Source organism: Monodon monoceros, unplaced genomic scaffold, assembly GCF_005190385.1.
Source record: "Monodon monoceros isolate NGI ecotype Baffin Bay Population unplaced genomic scaffold, NGI_Narwhal_1 Super_Scaffold_3, whole genome shotgun sequence".
Classification (NCBI taxonomy): Eukaryota; Metazoa; Chordata; class Mammalia; order Artiodactyla; family Monodontidae; genus Monodon; species Monodon monoceros.
The window spans coordinates 65,605,539-65,621,480 of record NW_021703780.1 but is presented as its reverse complement, the minus strand read 5'-3'; the positions used below and the strand labels follow the sequence as shown (position 1 = coordinate 65,621,480).

The 15,942-nt window shown below is 43.3% G+C and overlaps 1 protein-coding gene across 1 annotated transcript in view; it reads right to left on the bottom strand.

Moving 5' to 3' along the window:
* Positions 1-15,942, bottom strand: part of DOCK3 (dedicator of cytokinesis 3) — a 404,078-nt gene that overhangs the window by 84,333 nt on the left and 303,803 nt on the right. The window contains exons 15-19 of the mRNA XM_029243318.1: positions 6,836-6,960; positions 5,165-5,327; positions 4,538-4,644; positions 3,784-3,955; positions 3,317-3,414 (exon numbers count right to left, since the gene is read on the bottom strand). Coding sequence (XP_029099151.1) covers positions 3,317-3,414; positions 3,784-3,955; positions 4,538-4,644; positions 5,165-5,327; positions 6,836-6,960 — 665 coding nt within the window. The remainder of the gene's footprint in view (positions 1-3,316; positions 3,415-3,783; positions 3,956-4,537; positions 4,645-5,164; positions 5,328-6,835; positions 6,961-15,942) is intronic.

Below are 15,942 nucleotides of genomic sequence, written 5' to 3'. Positions count from 1 at the left end.
TTCTCCTTGGATTTATCCTGTATGGGACTCTCTGTGCTTCCTGGACTTGATCAACTATTTCCTTACCCATATTAGGGAAGTTTTCAACTATAATCTCTTCAAATATTTTCTCAGTCCCTTTCCTTTTCTCTTCTTCTTCTGGAACCCCTATAATTCGAATGTTGGTGCATTTGATGTTGTCCCAGAGGTCTCTGAGACTGTACTCAGTTCTTTTCATTCTTTTTTCTTTATTCTGCTCTGCTGTAGTTATTTCCACTATTTTATCTTCCAGGTCACTTATCCGTTCCTCTGCCTCAGTTATTCTGCTATTGATCCCATCTAGAGTATTTTTAATTTCATTTATTGTGTTGTTCATCATTGCTTGTTTCATCTTTAGTTCTTCTAGGTCCTTGTTAAATGTTTCTTGCATTTTGTCTATTCTATATCCAAGATTTTGGATCATCTTTACTATCATTATTCTGAATTCTTTTTCAGGTAGACTGCCTATTTCCTCTTCATTTGTTACGTCTGGTGGGTTTTTATCTTGCTCCTTCATCTGCTGTGTGTTTTTCTGTCTTCTCATTTTGCTTATCTTACTGTGTTTGGGGTCTCCTTTTTGCAGGCTGCAGGTTCGTAGTTCCCGTTGCTTTTGGTGTCTGTCCCCAGTGGCTAAAGTTCGTTCAGTGGGCTGTGTAGGCTTCCTGGTGGAGGGGACTAGTGCCTGTCTTCTGGTGGATGAAGCTGGATCTTGTCTTTCTGGTGGGCAGGTCCACATCTGGTGGTGTGTTTTGGGGTGTCTGTGGACTTATTATGATTTTAGGCAGCCTCTCTGCTAATGGGTGGGGTTGTGTTCCTGTCTTGCTAGTTGTTTGGCATAGGGTGTCCCGCACTGTAGCTTGCTGGTCATTGAGTGAAGCTGGGTGCTGGTGTTGAGATGGAGATCTCTGGGAGATATTCGCCGTTTGATATTATGTGGAGCTGGGAGGTCTCTTGTGGACCAGTGTCCTGAAGTTGGCTCTCCCTCCTCAGAGGCACAGCACTGACTCCTGGCTGCAGCACCAAGAGCCTTTCATCCACACAGCTGATGTAGATTCCTGTAGTTTCTCTCTCTTCTTCTTCTTTTTCTTACCCTTTCAAAAGAGACCGGTGTGTGTGGTGAGTCTGGCCTCCAGCCGCTGGGCCCGACGCTGACGCCCCTGCTCGCACTCCCGCCTCAGAGCGGGGGGGGGTACTCTTTGTTGCGGTGCACGGGCTTCTCATTGCAGTGGTTTCTCCTGTTGTGGAGCAGAGGCTCTAGGTGTGTGGGCTTCAGTAGTTGTGGCTCACGGGCTCTAGAGCTTAGGCTCAGTAGTTGTGCCACACGGGCTTAGCTGCTCTGTGGCATGTGGGATCTTCCTGGACCAGGGCTTGAACCTGTGTCCCCTGCCTTGGCAGGTGGATTCTTAATCACTGCGCCACCAGGGAAGTCCCAATCTAACTGATTCTGATGCCAAATCCATTTTGAGAAAAAGGGCTTACTTTCCTGGGTCCCCCAAAATTTGATAGTCCTTTGTTCTCCTCTATGGCCTAACTCTGTAGAGGACATTTGGATGAGGCTGTGGCAAGCTAGGCCTTAACCATAGAAACTATTCTTTGGTCTAGAAATTACTATTCCAGGAGAAGGGAGAATGCAGCTGATGAGGGCTGTCAAAGAGGGTAAAATATCTGGAATCACCATTGTTTTTTGAACACGTGCCTTTTTCTTTCTAAGATGCAAAAACCAAGAGAGAGAATAATAAATATTCACGGATGCTCCCAGTCTTAAAAAATCAAATCTAATATTCTGTTGGTCAAAATGCAATTTAATGATATAATGTTTACAACTTATTTCAAAACAATAGAAGGTAGAAGGCATGGATGAGGAGTTTATGGGCAGGGCTGACCATGGGCTGATGACAGTCAGGGGTAACTGATAGGATAGGTACGTGTATGGTTATTTATTCTATTCTGTCAACTTTTTATGGTATGTTTGAAATCTTACAATAAAAAGTAAAAATTAATTAAAATGCTAGCATAATCTCTTTAATTCTCTCTGGCTGGCTTGAGACAAATACTGTTGCTAAAACCAGAAATGCTGGTAGGATGTTCTTTTGTCGGGAATGTAACAACTCAGCCTTAAAAGGATCACAGACTTTTCTTAATACCTGGTCTGTTTTACTGGTTAAATTTTTCATATGTTTAGAAGGCAAAAAATGCCCTGAGTATAAGGGCATTTATCTTGTTTCAAAAACTAGTATTAGCTTGTTTGTATAAAGAGTTCTTTTAAAAATGTATAATACTCTGATCAACTGATTAACACAAAATTCATACAAGACTTCAAAAAAGTACAAAGCCATACACAGACTTTAAAATTATTCCTTGTTTGGAGACACCATGTTGTGTATTATTGAGTCAATGGAAGCTGTAAAATGAAAGTACAGACAGTGCAATGCTAATAGATTTGACACTTGCAATGATAAAGCCAAGAATGCTCACTGATAGACAAGTTGCCTTCTTGACATTTAATCTCTATCCTACATTCCATTGCCCTTGCTGATCACCAAAAGTACTTCCATTTTCCTCAGCTGAGTTCAGTCCATTGTGCAGAATCCACCTACTGGGCTTTCACCATCAGGAAGTGCCTGGGAGTTTTCTTGAGCTAAAGTCAGGTGGGCAAACACCTGGCTTCTACACACTGCGGAGAAGCCCTATGGAAAACAACTGGGGTCTGGTAGTGTTGCTGTCAGCCTGCTCAGGCCATTAGATAGGAAATGTCACAAAAGTACTTGAAAAAGCAATTGAGGAAGGGAGTAAGGAAGGGTCCCCTATTATGGACTCTAGTGAGAGACTGGGCAAAATCAACAGTTACAGTTAATGGAGAGTATTCAGAGTTCCTGTAGATAATCAAGAGAGTAGAGCCAAGAAGACATCAGGCTGGATTTGTGGTAAAGGTTTACAAAGTAAGGGAAGAGAGAGGAAGGGAGAGGAGACCTAAAGGCATGTGGGCAGCAGCACACACTGGGATTGTTTCTGAGAGGGTGTTTTTATCACTGCCCTTTAATTACCAGTTTGCTTTCTAGGAAGAAAAACAAGGCAGAAAATAGGGCTTAAAACTTAAAGGTAGTTTCTAAAAGGTAATAAACCTGATGTGATACCTACTTAAAAAAAAGAAGTTAAGAAAAATACCTTTACTTCTACTCACCTAATTATATACCTCGAGAAATGGTCTTAGAGGCTTACTGGCAGAAATCAAGGGGAAGTGAGGCCTTCTGCCCAGATTCTTGCTCAGGTAGCATGTGTGAATTGTGTGAAGCCATACCTTAACAATTTCCTCCCCACTGACATGCCGCAGCCGCCCTAGGATGTCCATGATCCGGTCTGGAAAGGCCTTCCATTTCAGCAGAGCAAGGAGGTCCACTAGGAAGCAAGCCCAAAAGACAGTGAACCCTGGCTACGTCATGGACAAGCAAAGCCCAGACTCTCCCTGCCAAGGACAGGTGAGACCTAGGAGGACAGAAATAGCTACGAGCAGTATAACAGCCTCTGGAGTGCTGAGATAAAGGCTAAAGACACATCTGTAAAGTCTGAATGTCACTCAGGAGCTGCTAAAACCATGGAAAATCTCATAGGCTGCTATTGCCGAATGATTTCTTCAATTTCATATGAAAAGAATTCCCTCACTGTGGCATGAAAAAGCAATAATTTGTCTCTTTTAACATGTATCAGCAACATGGACCAGCAAGTGAGAACAGTGGAGGGCACCACGCTGCAGGCACCATCACCTACCATTCTGGGTGAGTTTGGTGGAGGAGAGCTGTGTGGAAATGAAGAAAGACTCTTTGGTGCTGCGTTGGAAGATGAGGCTGGAGGGGATGTTAGGGCAGCCGTTATAGTCCTCTTTGCAGCAGGGCAGGCCCAGGTACAGAGCATGGTTGTTAAACGTGCTATTCTCATCACACTATAGGCAAAAGTAGAGAATACAGAATGTTTCTTGAACCATGCCACCTGTAAAAAATCAGGTCCCAGGGAATTTCTGAGTTGATGTTTACTCTCATCTTCCTGAGGCTGGACCTTGGACCTCAGGTCCTCTTAGAAGAGTGCTTTCTAAGCACTTTAAAAGTGCTTTTCATTTCTTTCTCCAGAACGGCTCACATGCCTTTTAAAGAGAACATGGTGGGGCTCGTGGCCTCTACCTGGTATGCAGGCAACCTTGAGTGCCAGCTATGCTGTGACAGCTGACAGAACCCCAATCTCAAATAGCAGGTCGCCGAATGAACAAGCCAAGGCCATAAGAGCACAGAGGGGTTGGTAATAGATTTCCATGACTAGTGGAGTGGGAGGTGGAAAACAAAGGCCCTGCTGGCATTACTTATGGGAGGAAGCTCACTTCATTTAGAAGACAAAAGACTGCCCACAGCTGTCCTGCTGTCTCAACCAGCGCATTACCCTGGATCGTCTGGCCTACTCAGTGAAAACCACCTAACTGAGAGCCATGTGTGAGAGTGGTCTCAGCAGGGTGAGAGACAGCCAGGCTCTGTACCTTGTACACATAGAGCTCGTGGATATCATCTGAGAGGGTGGTGCCGTCATCCCGCATCAGGGGTGAGAATGCAAAGCCAAAGAGTTTCTTTTCCCCTTTGTCCTTTGCTGCAAATCAGAGCCAAGCATTAGTTGTTTTGCCACACACTTTGCTTTTCAACAGCAATTCCCTTTTGGTTTATCACCGATGCTCTTTACTTCTTTGTCCCTTACTTTGTTCATTAATTAGGTAGCAACCTGACGGCAAGAATGATGAGAAATGTACTAGACTGAGTTTCCATTCATATCCCAAGGTACACAGGCAACCTAGACTCAAATAGAAACTAAATTGCTAGTCTTGATAAACCAGGGGCTCTTTAAGAAGGAGTTTAATACATACAAAGGAAACCCCCAAAGAGGAATGACACTGGCAATTATCCAGCATCCAGGTCAGACACTACAACAGGGCAATACCAGATCCCATGTTTCTGAATCACTGTCCAAAGGACAGCCTCTGATGATATCCCATCTCTAAGTACACAACTCCTAATTTTCTTCCCCCAATAGTAAGAACTCTCTTACTTCTGTTGCAGAGAGGAAAGAGTTATATTCATATCCTCAAAGGAATGTGGAGAGAAGTCTCACTCACTGGAACAGTGTCTGAACTCGAAGCGCAGGTGGGAGCCCCGGAACCGATCAATGGGGATGGGCAATTTGATAATTTCTCCCCAGCGAGGACTATTACTGTGGTAGAGGACGAAGGAGTGGTACGAACTCCTATTCGGCTCTCCTGAACCCAAGCTGATGCAATCCTGGAAGAGAGAAGCAAAGTAAGGTGCCATCTTCCTGGAGGGATCCCTTGGATTTCCATGTCACTAGGACATTTCATTTTCTCCTTTGTGCAGGTCTCATTTTCCCATCAGGCCAAATCTATAAGATGACTTAAATTCAGTACTTTTGGAAACAACTGTCTAGATGGTATAAGAAATGAGCAGTCACAATGCTCCTTGTTTTCCTTGGGGCAGAGGTAACCACACTCATTGCTTAATAAACATGAGAGAAGCTGAGTGGTACATCTGAATCACTAAGGTAGGCTCTTCATCCTCATTAAGAAAGGAAACAACGAATTCATAGGAGAAAACCGTATATGGCACTTTCCAGATCAGAAAAATAAATAATAAAAAATTAAATAATTAATTAAATAATAATAAAGTGGAGCTTGTTTTCTAATCTTTGGCCTAATGTTGCACTGGCATTTTAGGTTGCCCATGGCTGACTGTCCTTAGATATAAACAAGGTAGACCAGATTTAACTTGACCCCAGTTCCCAAATATTGATGTGAAAACCCAGTCCCAGGCCCGCCAGGAAGCTGCGGACAATACAATCAGGAGCAGCTCCTTGTCCACACAGGGTGGTGTGAACAGCTGACAGCTCTGCTGACCTCAGCATTATTCATACAAACAATGAACATGCCTTAGTCCTTGAGGTGGGTTTTTAAAATGACACACAAATCATTGTTTCTACCACCATTTCAACATTACCCTCCATTTCTTTCTAGGTTTGGGAGATGACTCTGACTAACTTTACCTTTTTCCTTCTGTAAAATATGGACGATCACTCCTGGTCTGCCTACCTCATAAGGCTGATGTCAACACACAGAAGCAAGGTTTGTAAAAGAGTGATTTGCCTTCTACCAAGTGACATGCAAATAATGCCTTTTTATTTGCCAGGGACTTGACCATGACTGACTGAGGGAAAAAGTGACATAATGACAGTAGAAAAATAGCACTCCAGGCCTTCTCTTTTAATGAAGAGTGACAGAGGATCCTTGTACTGCACTGGCTAGAAATCATCTTTTAGGGCCTGAGTCTGCTGTTCCTTGCCACATAACTTGGTAACAGCAAGTGGGTACCTAAGTTCCACCCTTTACTAAAGGGAAAATATAACTTTCCATATTAGCTCAAGGAACAAAAAGCGTGGGACCTACTAACAGTTACCAAAACTAGGCAGCTCAATGCTAGACAGGTGGCTGAAAAAGTAACATGTAGGACAGAACTAGAGGGAATAGGTCTAAATTAGAACAGGAAGGATTCAGGTCAGACACTAGGAAGAATTTCTAAAAAGGCTGTATGACACTGCAAGTCATTATCAGAGCATACTGTAGAATTTCCTTGAAGAAAGGCTAAGGCGGAGAAGAATGCATATGGGGTGATTTGAGTTCAGCTCTTCCTGAAGAGGATGGGTCTCTGGACAAAGTCCACAAAAGCACTAAAATTATTACAGGATTAGCCTCCATTCCAAACTGACTGGCAAACTTTACCTTCAAGATTTCTCCATCTGCATAAAGCACATACATGGTCACTTCAATATTCTTCTGTACACTCTTTCCCCCTCTCTCGAAGTCCCCCTTCTCCAGGGTTAGGTACAGGTCATTGCGGATATCACCTGTGGGGAAAGAAATGTCATGTCTTCATGACCACAGAAGCCACTCTGCCCCATGTGCATAGAGGACAAAGCTAGCATCTGGATCCTCCAGGGTTCAGGTGGGTGCTCAGGGCATTCCAAGCTTGGTTAATAACAATGGACATTCTACCAATATCAGTGCAGCAGTACTCAGGTTGGTTAGTCATGTGCTCTCTAAGTCTGAATCTTAAAGGTGTTCACCACAGCTTGTCTAGGGTGGGAAAAGGCAGATTGCAGGTGTCTGCTCAGTCTCTCTTCCCTCCAGGAGAATAGCTGTAATCTAAGTCCCCCAGTGAGGAAAGATTTTAGAATCAACAGGAATAACACTTATTTTAATCATGTCTATGTCTTAACTACTAATCCCTCCTCCTTTCCCTCAAAAAAAAACAAAAAACAAAAAAATCATTTCTCTTTTTTTTTCTTTGTTTTCTTTTTGCAACCCTCAATCCTTCTGAGTCTGACTAGAGGATAAACTACTACTTCCTTCTGGAGGCTTACCTCCAAATCCCATTCCCTGCTGGAGTGTCAGGCAGAGGTCACTGGACTGTCAGTTTGTCTTCTTTTTGTAGCAAGTGCTCTGGGAGCAGGTGACTCTCCAAAAGCACAGGTGCCAAAGGACTGGGGCAACAGTCTGTTGTGCTCTTGTTGCTTCTGCGTGCTCTGACTCTAGCCCATACCTGCTGCTTGAGGCTGGGCAGCAGTAGCTCAAACTGCAAGTCTGAAATGACCTAAGTCTCAAATGCCTTTTTTTAGGGGGGAAGGAATTGTCTGTTCATGCATAAAAGGAGATTATTTAGGCTGCTCTAAGCTTCTAAACCCCTAAAATGACGAATTTTACTTAACACAAACTAAAGAAGGGCTTTTGACTTTCAAAAAAAATAGTAAAGGCTGTGGGAAAAAAATCTTCAAAGGAATGAAATGACAAAGGAAACCAGGTAAGGCCAAAGTGAATATGTGTTAGGAGCCTGAAGAAATCAACTAAAAGTTAACGGAACAATTAATTAACTTGCAAAGCAAGCCAATTCAGAAGCCAGAAATACTTTCTCCTTCAGTTTTTAGAAAAACTGGCACATCTAAATCTGTTCATTACTTGGAATCACAATGACATAAGTCTTTGTTTTTGGTTAGCAACTGAGCTTTCTGGCTTGGTCAGATACACGATGACTGACAGCTCCTTTTCTGCACTGTCCACCTCTCTAACTGTGGAAGTGTCCGAGTGTCTCTTACATATGAAACAGTGATAGACCAGGACTGGCATATATCTTGGGCTTTGAGGGTCTTCATGACCAGACCTTCTATTATTCAGGTCGCCTTCCTACTGTAGGAGTGCAATCATGGTTATTTGGTCACATAATACTCTCAAAACACTTTGACCCAAGTGGGGAAGAGCAGTCCCTGAGAAACAATTATTCTCTGAAAGCGCAGAGAACTTTCTCTAATGTGTGAAAGCTATTTCCCCAAACAAATAGCCCTGAGGCTACCATGAAGGGAAGAGGAAAATGTGTTCTTGAAAATCACACACAAATGCAACTGCTGGGTAGGTGGGACAGACTTCAGGGTGTCCATCCTTGCAGTCCATATAGACTTTCCTCCTGGGTTGAGTAGAACCTCTCCTTTGAAGTTTGATGAGTTTGACACTTTAATCTTCCTCTTTTGAACATCCCTGCTTGGGCCCTCCTAGCAGGTCACCTATTTTAATAGGTGTGTAGGTAGGGTGGGGAAGACTAGCAGAAGGAGAAGGAAAACTCAAATTCATTAGTTTGCTACCGTCAGAACAGAGGCTGAATAAAATCAGCCCTGAAAGTAAAATTCAAAATTAACTGGGAACTTTACTATGGGTTATTGCCATTATAATGGGATAAATCAGAGTTGGTTACACCTTAAATTTTTAACAACTGGAACAGACATCTCAGAGCTTTCTCCTGATAAAAGCTTTTTAGTTACACATTAGCTTTTCTATGGAATTTAAGTAATTATTCAATTTCGAGGACGATTTGGCATAAAGTGAAGAGTCTAGAGAATTTTAATATCTGAAGAATAGGTGCTTTGTTTAAAATTACCGTGGTATAAGTCAGCACTCTCTGGCAGTTATTCTCAAGATAATTCACGTGACTTTTAAAAGCAGATGTTGGCTACCAGCAATAGTAGTCTAGCTTGTACAAACATATAAATTTCTGTGGCTCTACACAAAAGTTAACCATATTATAATAAGTGTGTCCTTAAATGGAACATTTCAAACTTTTCCTAGCAATATATGATATAAAATACTAATACTAAATTGGGTATTGTCTTGGAGATTGACAATGACAGAATTTGGTCTGTTTTGGTTTTATAGAGTGAGCTCATAGCTTCTGGGCAGCTCCTCCAGGGTATTTTAAACCAAAATGCCAATTTCAAATGGAATGACTGAGCTAGACATTCCTACAGTTTTCATTCTTTTAAAATTTTCTATTTAAACAGAATGCTTTGGTGATCGTCTAGCTGAGAAAATTTATAAATACAAGCAACTGTACCTTCTGGGTTACACACTGAAGCAGCTTGATTTCATCAGATCTTTGCTCTTTATTTAGAGAACAACCAAGGTTGTTCTCAGTCAGAATAGGTATCAGGCTGCCTTACGGGTTGCAATTTTGCAAATTATGGCCTCAGTTTTGAAAGCAGCACTTTTTAATAGTTAATGGTGCTGGGGCCTTCTTGTCAAAACCTCTCTGGAGGATCATTTAAATTGAGCTCTCCACTAATTCTCAAGGAACTAGAAGAAACAAATGTGAAAAGCTCCAGAATGTAATGACCCAGGCCTGCCTTACAGAGAGCTTCCCAGGGTCCCTGCTCTTCAGCTATCCTTATTGTATGTTACAATACAAAGCCTACAAGTGGAATCATGCCTCTGGGTTAAGGTACTGTCTCCAGGAGGCTCATGTAAACTTCAGCACCAATGGCCAAGAAATATTACCAAGAGAGGGATGAGGACAGGCACCTTATCATAAGAATGGGAAACAGAAGTCCTGAACAGTGGTTTCTGTGGTTAGTCTGAAGACCACTGCCTGGCTGACTGTATTTGAATCACCTAGGGAGCTTGTTAAAATTAGATTTCTAATATTCACCCTTTGAGATTCTAGTGGGTCTTGGGTGGGCTTGTGTACTTGTATTTAAAAAAAAATCATCAGGTAATTCTGATGCTCTCCAGGGTTTAACATCAGGGGACTATAAAGTGGGGGTCTGCTTGGAAGATACTAGTGAAGTCTGGCTGAGGGTGGGGGACTGGGCACCTCTTAGGCAGCATGGAGGAATGCTGGGACGGGTATGGAAGGGGGAGGCTTTTCCACGGGGAGTGGGAGTGCGTATTGTTGAGGGCAGCCCTGACTCAATTTGTTAGGTGTCCTCTGCTTCCTAAGGTTGGCAGAGCCTCTAACAACATCAGCAATGCCTTACATCTCTGAATGCTTAGTGCTCAGTTGACATGCAACAGAGTTTCTTGAATGGGAAGATGAATGAATGAGGTTGTTCTTGTAAGAGGGCTTCAGAATAATCTTTGTCCCTTTCACAGTTTCACACAGCAGCCAGTGACAGCCGTTGGTATAACTGCATGTCAGAGAACTAGGGACTTAAGAGTAGGCAGAGGTTGGCAAACTTTTTCTCTAAGAAGTCAGATAGTATCTTAGGCTTTGTAGGTCACATGGGTCTCTGTCACATGTTCTTTGTTTTCACAACCCTTTTAAAATGTAAAAAACCATTCTTAGCTGGTAGGTAGTACAAAAACAGGCTGCTGGATTTGGCCTGTGGGCTATAGTTTGCTGATACCTGAATTGGAGTGTTTAAGGGTCAAGAGCAGCATCACTACGCTGCAACTACACATCAAAAATCCAGATTCCTAGAAGTCTACAATAAACAGCTGCTGGGAAGGAGCAAGGTAATGAACTTGAGGCCATCTTACTGCATCAGGGATTGGCGTGAAACATTCTGGGGTCCTTAGAGAGTGACAGGTCTTAGAAGGAAACAGTGCTTTTCAGCTGCCAGTAATCTCAGAGGGCTGAGGAGCACTGTGACAGAGCTGCATCCAGCAGAGAGAAAAGTGCATGCTTCAGTGGCCAGGTCTGATCATCCAAAGACCTGAATCCTAGCATGACTTTGGAGAAACAGCTCACAACGTGTTTGCAGGTCTCTTCTGAAAGCAGTCTCTGTAGAGGTGTCAGAATCTTCAAGGTCCAGCTCAGGTACCAGAGCATGTGTTAGCAAGATAGTCTCTTGCCAGACACTCCAGCCTTACTTGAAGTTTTGGGGCCACATAGTTCCAGCCTCTGTAGAATTCTATGCCAGGAGAAATGGTCCAGGACAGCCTACACAGGTTTGCAGCAGTGTCTTAGTTGTGGTGAGTGGGGACTACTCTTCGTTGTGGTGTGCAGGCTTCTCATTGCGGGTGGCTTCTCTTGTTGTGGCATGAAGCACGGGCTTCAGTAGTTGCAGCTCGTGGGCTTCAGTAGTTGTGGTTCGCAGGCTCTAGAGCGCAGGCTCAATAGCTGTGGCGCATGGGCTCAGCTGTTCCGTGGCACGTGGGATCTTCCCAGACCAGGGCTTGAACCCGTGTCCCCTGCACTGGCAGGCGGATTCTAAACCACTGTGCCACCAGGGAAGTCCCTGGGCACTAAGACTTGCTTGGATTCTTTATTACATTCATGTTCCTTCTGTATAAATTACACCACATGTGTGGAGGCTCTAGGTTCAAGGATAACAGTATTAAATACATTATTTAGACCTTGTCTAATTCTAGATAGGATTAGGAAGAGCTTCTGTGGATAGCTTCTTTCCCTTAAGACCATGTAAAACTAGAACTTTCTCCCAGCAGACACAGCAGCCTGCTTGGGATGGTGCCAATCCTGTCTCTTGGCAGAATAGGAGTCTCCTGACAGCATTCATGGAGATGTGAAGATGTTAACTACCATTTAATATGGACACCTTCAGACACATGACCAATGCTTTATGTTGTAGTAATTCTTATTCTGAGGAAGAGACTAAAAAAAGACTCTCGGGAGGATTTCTTTAGTATCCAGGAAAGACAGGTTCCTTATTCTTCTAACCATGTCTTCAGTGTCAACACTTCTGGTTTCTTTTGCTACAAAGTCAGTGATGCTCTCTGCTCTAACAGGATGACAGGAATGGGCATAGTGTGACATCACTATATACGATTATTCCTTTCTTGGATCAGGGATGTGATGATCTTCCAACCTGTTGTGGGACCAGATGTGATTATTCCTAAACCCTCCCTTAGAGACACTGCCAAAGCTTCATTTGACACTCAGACTGACCACAGTCCTATGAATCTACTTCTGGTAAATACTTTCATCACTCTGCTGAGAATAGCTTTTTTTTCAAAAGTCGTGTCTCTTTCAAAAGTCATGAGATGTGTCCAGCAGAGCTGAAAAGAGCATCTTTCTGCCTTTCTGATTCTTTGTAGCTTGGGATAAGCACTACTCATTTTCTTTTCAATGGGAGTAGCTGATCCATCTCACAAAAATCCTTTCCTGTATCTATTCACCTAGGGCTTTTTAAGATTTTCTAAACATTCCAACAAGTCCTTAGTTTTCTCTGATCTTAATGAACACCCTAAGTAATACACAGTCTCTAGGCTGGGCTGGTAGCTTCTCCAATGTCTTGTCAGTTATCCCAAAAGGTGAGGCTGATGAAGGATTAATAATGTAAATGACACCCCACCCCAGTATTGCAGCATAACATTCCGTGAAACAAATGAAGATGGAAACAAAGCAGGCAAAAGCAGACAGGACACACAAAAGCAGGAACTTACACCCAACTATCTTCATCTCTGCACCAGAAACAAAGGGGCAAGAATGAGGGGACAGCACAGAGAAAAACAAGAACAATTAAGACAAACAGGAAAAGAGAAAAAAAACCATCACTTGCAGGTTGGTGATGAAGCATGCACTTTTTATCAGGGGTCAAACCAAAGGACAGAGTGTATTTTTGAGCACAAGGGCAAGAGTCAGGGGGCCCCCTAGAGGGCTGCCATGCCAGCATAGCTGCCTTCTAAAGGGCAAGGTCAGGGCAACCCAGAGACGAGCTTGTGCCAGGTCTGACTCAAGGAAGGGCAAAGCATCCCTAAAGCAGAGTACTCTCTAGGGCATAGTTCTCAAAGGGGGTCCGAAACCAGCAGCATCGCCATCACTTGAGAGCCTGTGAGGGATACAAATTCTCAGGTCCCACCCCAATCCTACTATCTCAGAAACTCTTGGGTTAGGCTTAGCAATCTGTGTTTTTCCAAGCACTGCAGGTGATTCTGATACATACTAAAGTTAGAGAACTACTGCTTTAGGAAAAACTTGGCCATCAGCTAGAACATACTAAATCAAAGGGCAGATTTCTTCTGACAAGAGAGAAGCTCATTTAGCTAACCTGAAACTTGGCCCATAACGTCCACAGTAAATGATAACCTTAAAAATTCAAGGTTTATAAAACAAGTTAAAATATTTATTTCCCACAGAGTCATGACAGAGCTCTGTATTCCTACTGACTCCAGGGAACAGACTCTCCAGGAAAGCTAACAGTTAGAGAACTACACAGAAGCTGGTGGCACATCTCTGCTGGCTTAGATGTGGTCTGGAGAAGGGTACAGGCCATTCTTGAGCAAGTGGTTTTAAATCATTCCTTTCAGTTTACAGTCTTTTGGCAGACAGTTTTCTTTAAAGTTTTATTTTGGCTAATTCTGACAAATGAGTCACAGAAAACAATGTTAACTTCAACATTCACCTCATTCACCTGAAACGCCTGCCCTGCTCCAATATTTCCTTTCCAGTTTCTTGAAAAAAATCTAAGAGGGCTTCCCTGGTGGCGCAGTGGTTGAGAGTCCGCCTGCCAATGCGGGGGACACAAGTTCGTGCCCCGGTCCAGGAGGATCCCACATGCCGCGGAGCGGCTGGGCCCGTGAGCCATGGCCACTGGGCCTGTGCGTCCGGAGCCTGTGCTCCGCAACGGGAGAGGCCACAATGGTGAGAGGCCCGCGTACCACAAAAAAAAAAGAAAAAAAAAATCTAAGAAAGGAGTAAAAGTGTGCTATAGAGTTATTAGCTTTCATATGCAACTAAAATGAGTTTGGAGGGAAGGAGGAAATACCCATAGAAATATGGTGACAAACCAACAAAAGTCTGTTAAGTGCTCAGTTTCAAAGTAAGGTTTAAATTCCCGCATCTGTTTATCCTTCTATAATCTTGGATGATTCCTGGGTTGATGTGCCTTCTCTGTGACCTCCCAGAACACCAGCAATGGCAGAAATGCCTCCTACTCACCACCATGGGTCATGAGCACAGCTGGATGGCTGTGTAGTCAGGGCCTCAGCTGTGGCAAAGAGTAGGACATCTCCTGTTCACACCAGTCACATGGTGTATGTGTACACACTCATGGAAAGCAGCAGGAGACCATCAGAAAGACCTTTTTTGAAACGGTATGTTAGATACTGGTGTAGTTATAACTTGTCTAAATGCTGAAACTCAGAGCTGTAAGCTCTGTCAATATGCTTTGACAAGGACCTATCTGGGCCATCTGACAAAAAGGACCTCTCCAGATTAGTATCTGGTGGTTTCTGCCAAATGCTGGTAGTTTCAAAATAAGAATCACAGTATACGAATAATTCTAATTTCCCCAGTTACTCTAATTTCTCAGACTTAAGTGTTGAAATGCTCACAGTTACTAACATAATTTATTTCCTTATTCATTTCCCACATGACCATGTATCAAGAAGTCGCAACTTCTTGTAACTCGGTCACACCAGGACCGTGAGGTGTGGGATTGCTGCAGCCCAGGTGACGAGTGGACCAGCTGCAGGTGGAGGGGTGACCTCACTTAGGGAGTTCTTGCCACAGACATGGTTTCCCAAGACAGGCTGACCACAATTTAAGACACTGCCGCACACTTTTCCTGCTGCTCCAGCAGGACCTGCAGGGCTAGCCCTATCCCCTTGTCCAAGGATGGCAAACCTACTCTGATGATATCTTGGGGTGCATTAAGGTGGCTGTCAGTTGTTAGTGCACAGTCCTGAGAGTGGCCATCTATGCAAAAAAGTCTTTCCTCAGGGGGGAGGAAAGGTAAAGGAGAGGACAGATGCATAAAGGACTGTTTCCTGCCTGTGAATCAATCCTTACTTTCAGCTCCAGCACTCAGTACTTCAAGGGCAGACAACACAGCAAAGAGCACACTCACAGCCCCAGTTTGGACATCCCAGGATTGCCAGTGTCTCTGCCTTATAGGGCACATCATACAATGATCCCTTAGCTGCCCAAAGGAGGGAAACTCCCCTTAAACTCAGCTTGCCTCACCAATGATACTGATACTGCTTATTTCCATGGTCATGTTTAACATTCTCAGAAATCCTTTATAAACCTGTGTGCCAATGATACAAAGAGATGCAGAGTGCTCCACAAAAAGATCTCTTTCCATAGATGAGGTTTGGATACTGCAACTCCTGAAATTAAAGTTTGCTTAAAAATTTTTGACTGAAGCTTGCTCCTTTTTAGTCTCTGCTCACTTTGTTTTGATTCTGTGACTGTGTGAAGGCTAAGAGGAAGGAAATGTCCAAATCTTAGACAAACAAGTTCTTAAAAGAGAGAAAGAACTTTAAGTACATTTTTTAGAATATATGACTCTACATCATGAGCCTGGATACCTAATGAAAATAAGATCACCAGAACAATTTTGGTAACTACTAATTATTTCTTCAGTGACATGTTGCCAAGAAGCCAGGAACTATGCCCGGGCTCTTCTTTTCCTGATTACCAGGGTCATCGAGGGCTGAGGAACGTGTCGGGACAGGATGAAAGAAACATCCTGTGGAGGACATCACCTCTACAGTAGTCAGATGGGGGCCTTTCATAAGCATGAAGTCTCCTAAGTATTTAAAGATAAACACATAATTGATTAGGAATTGATTAAATGGCCTAGGACTCCCATACAAAAGACCCT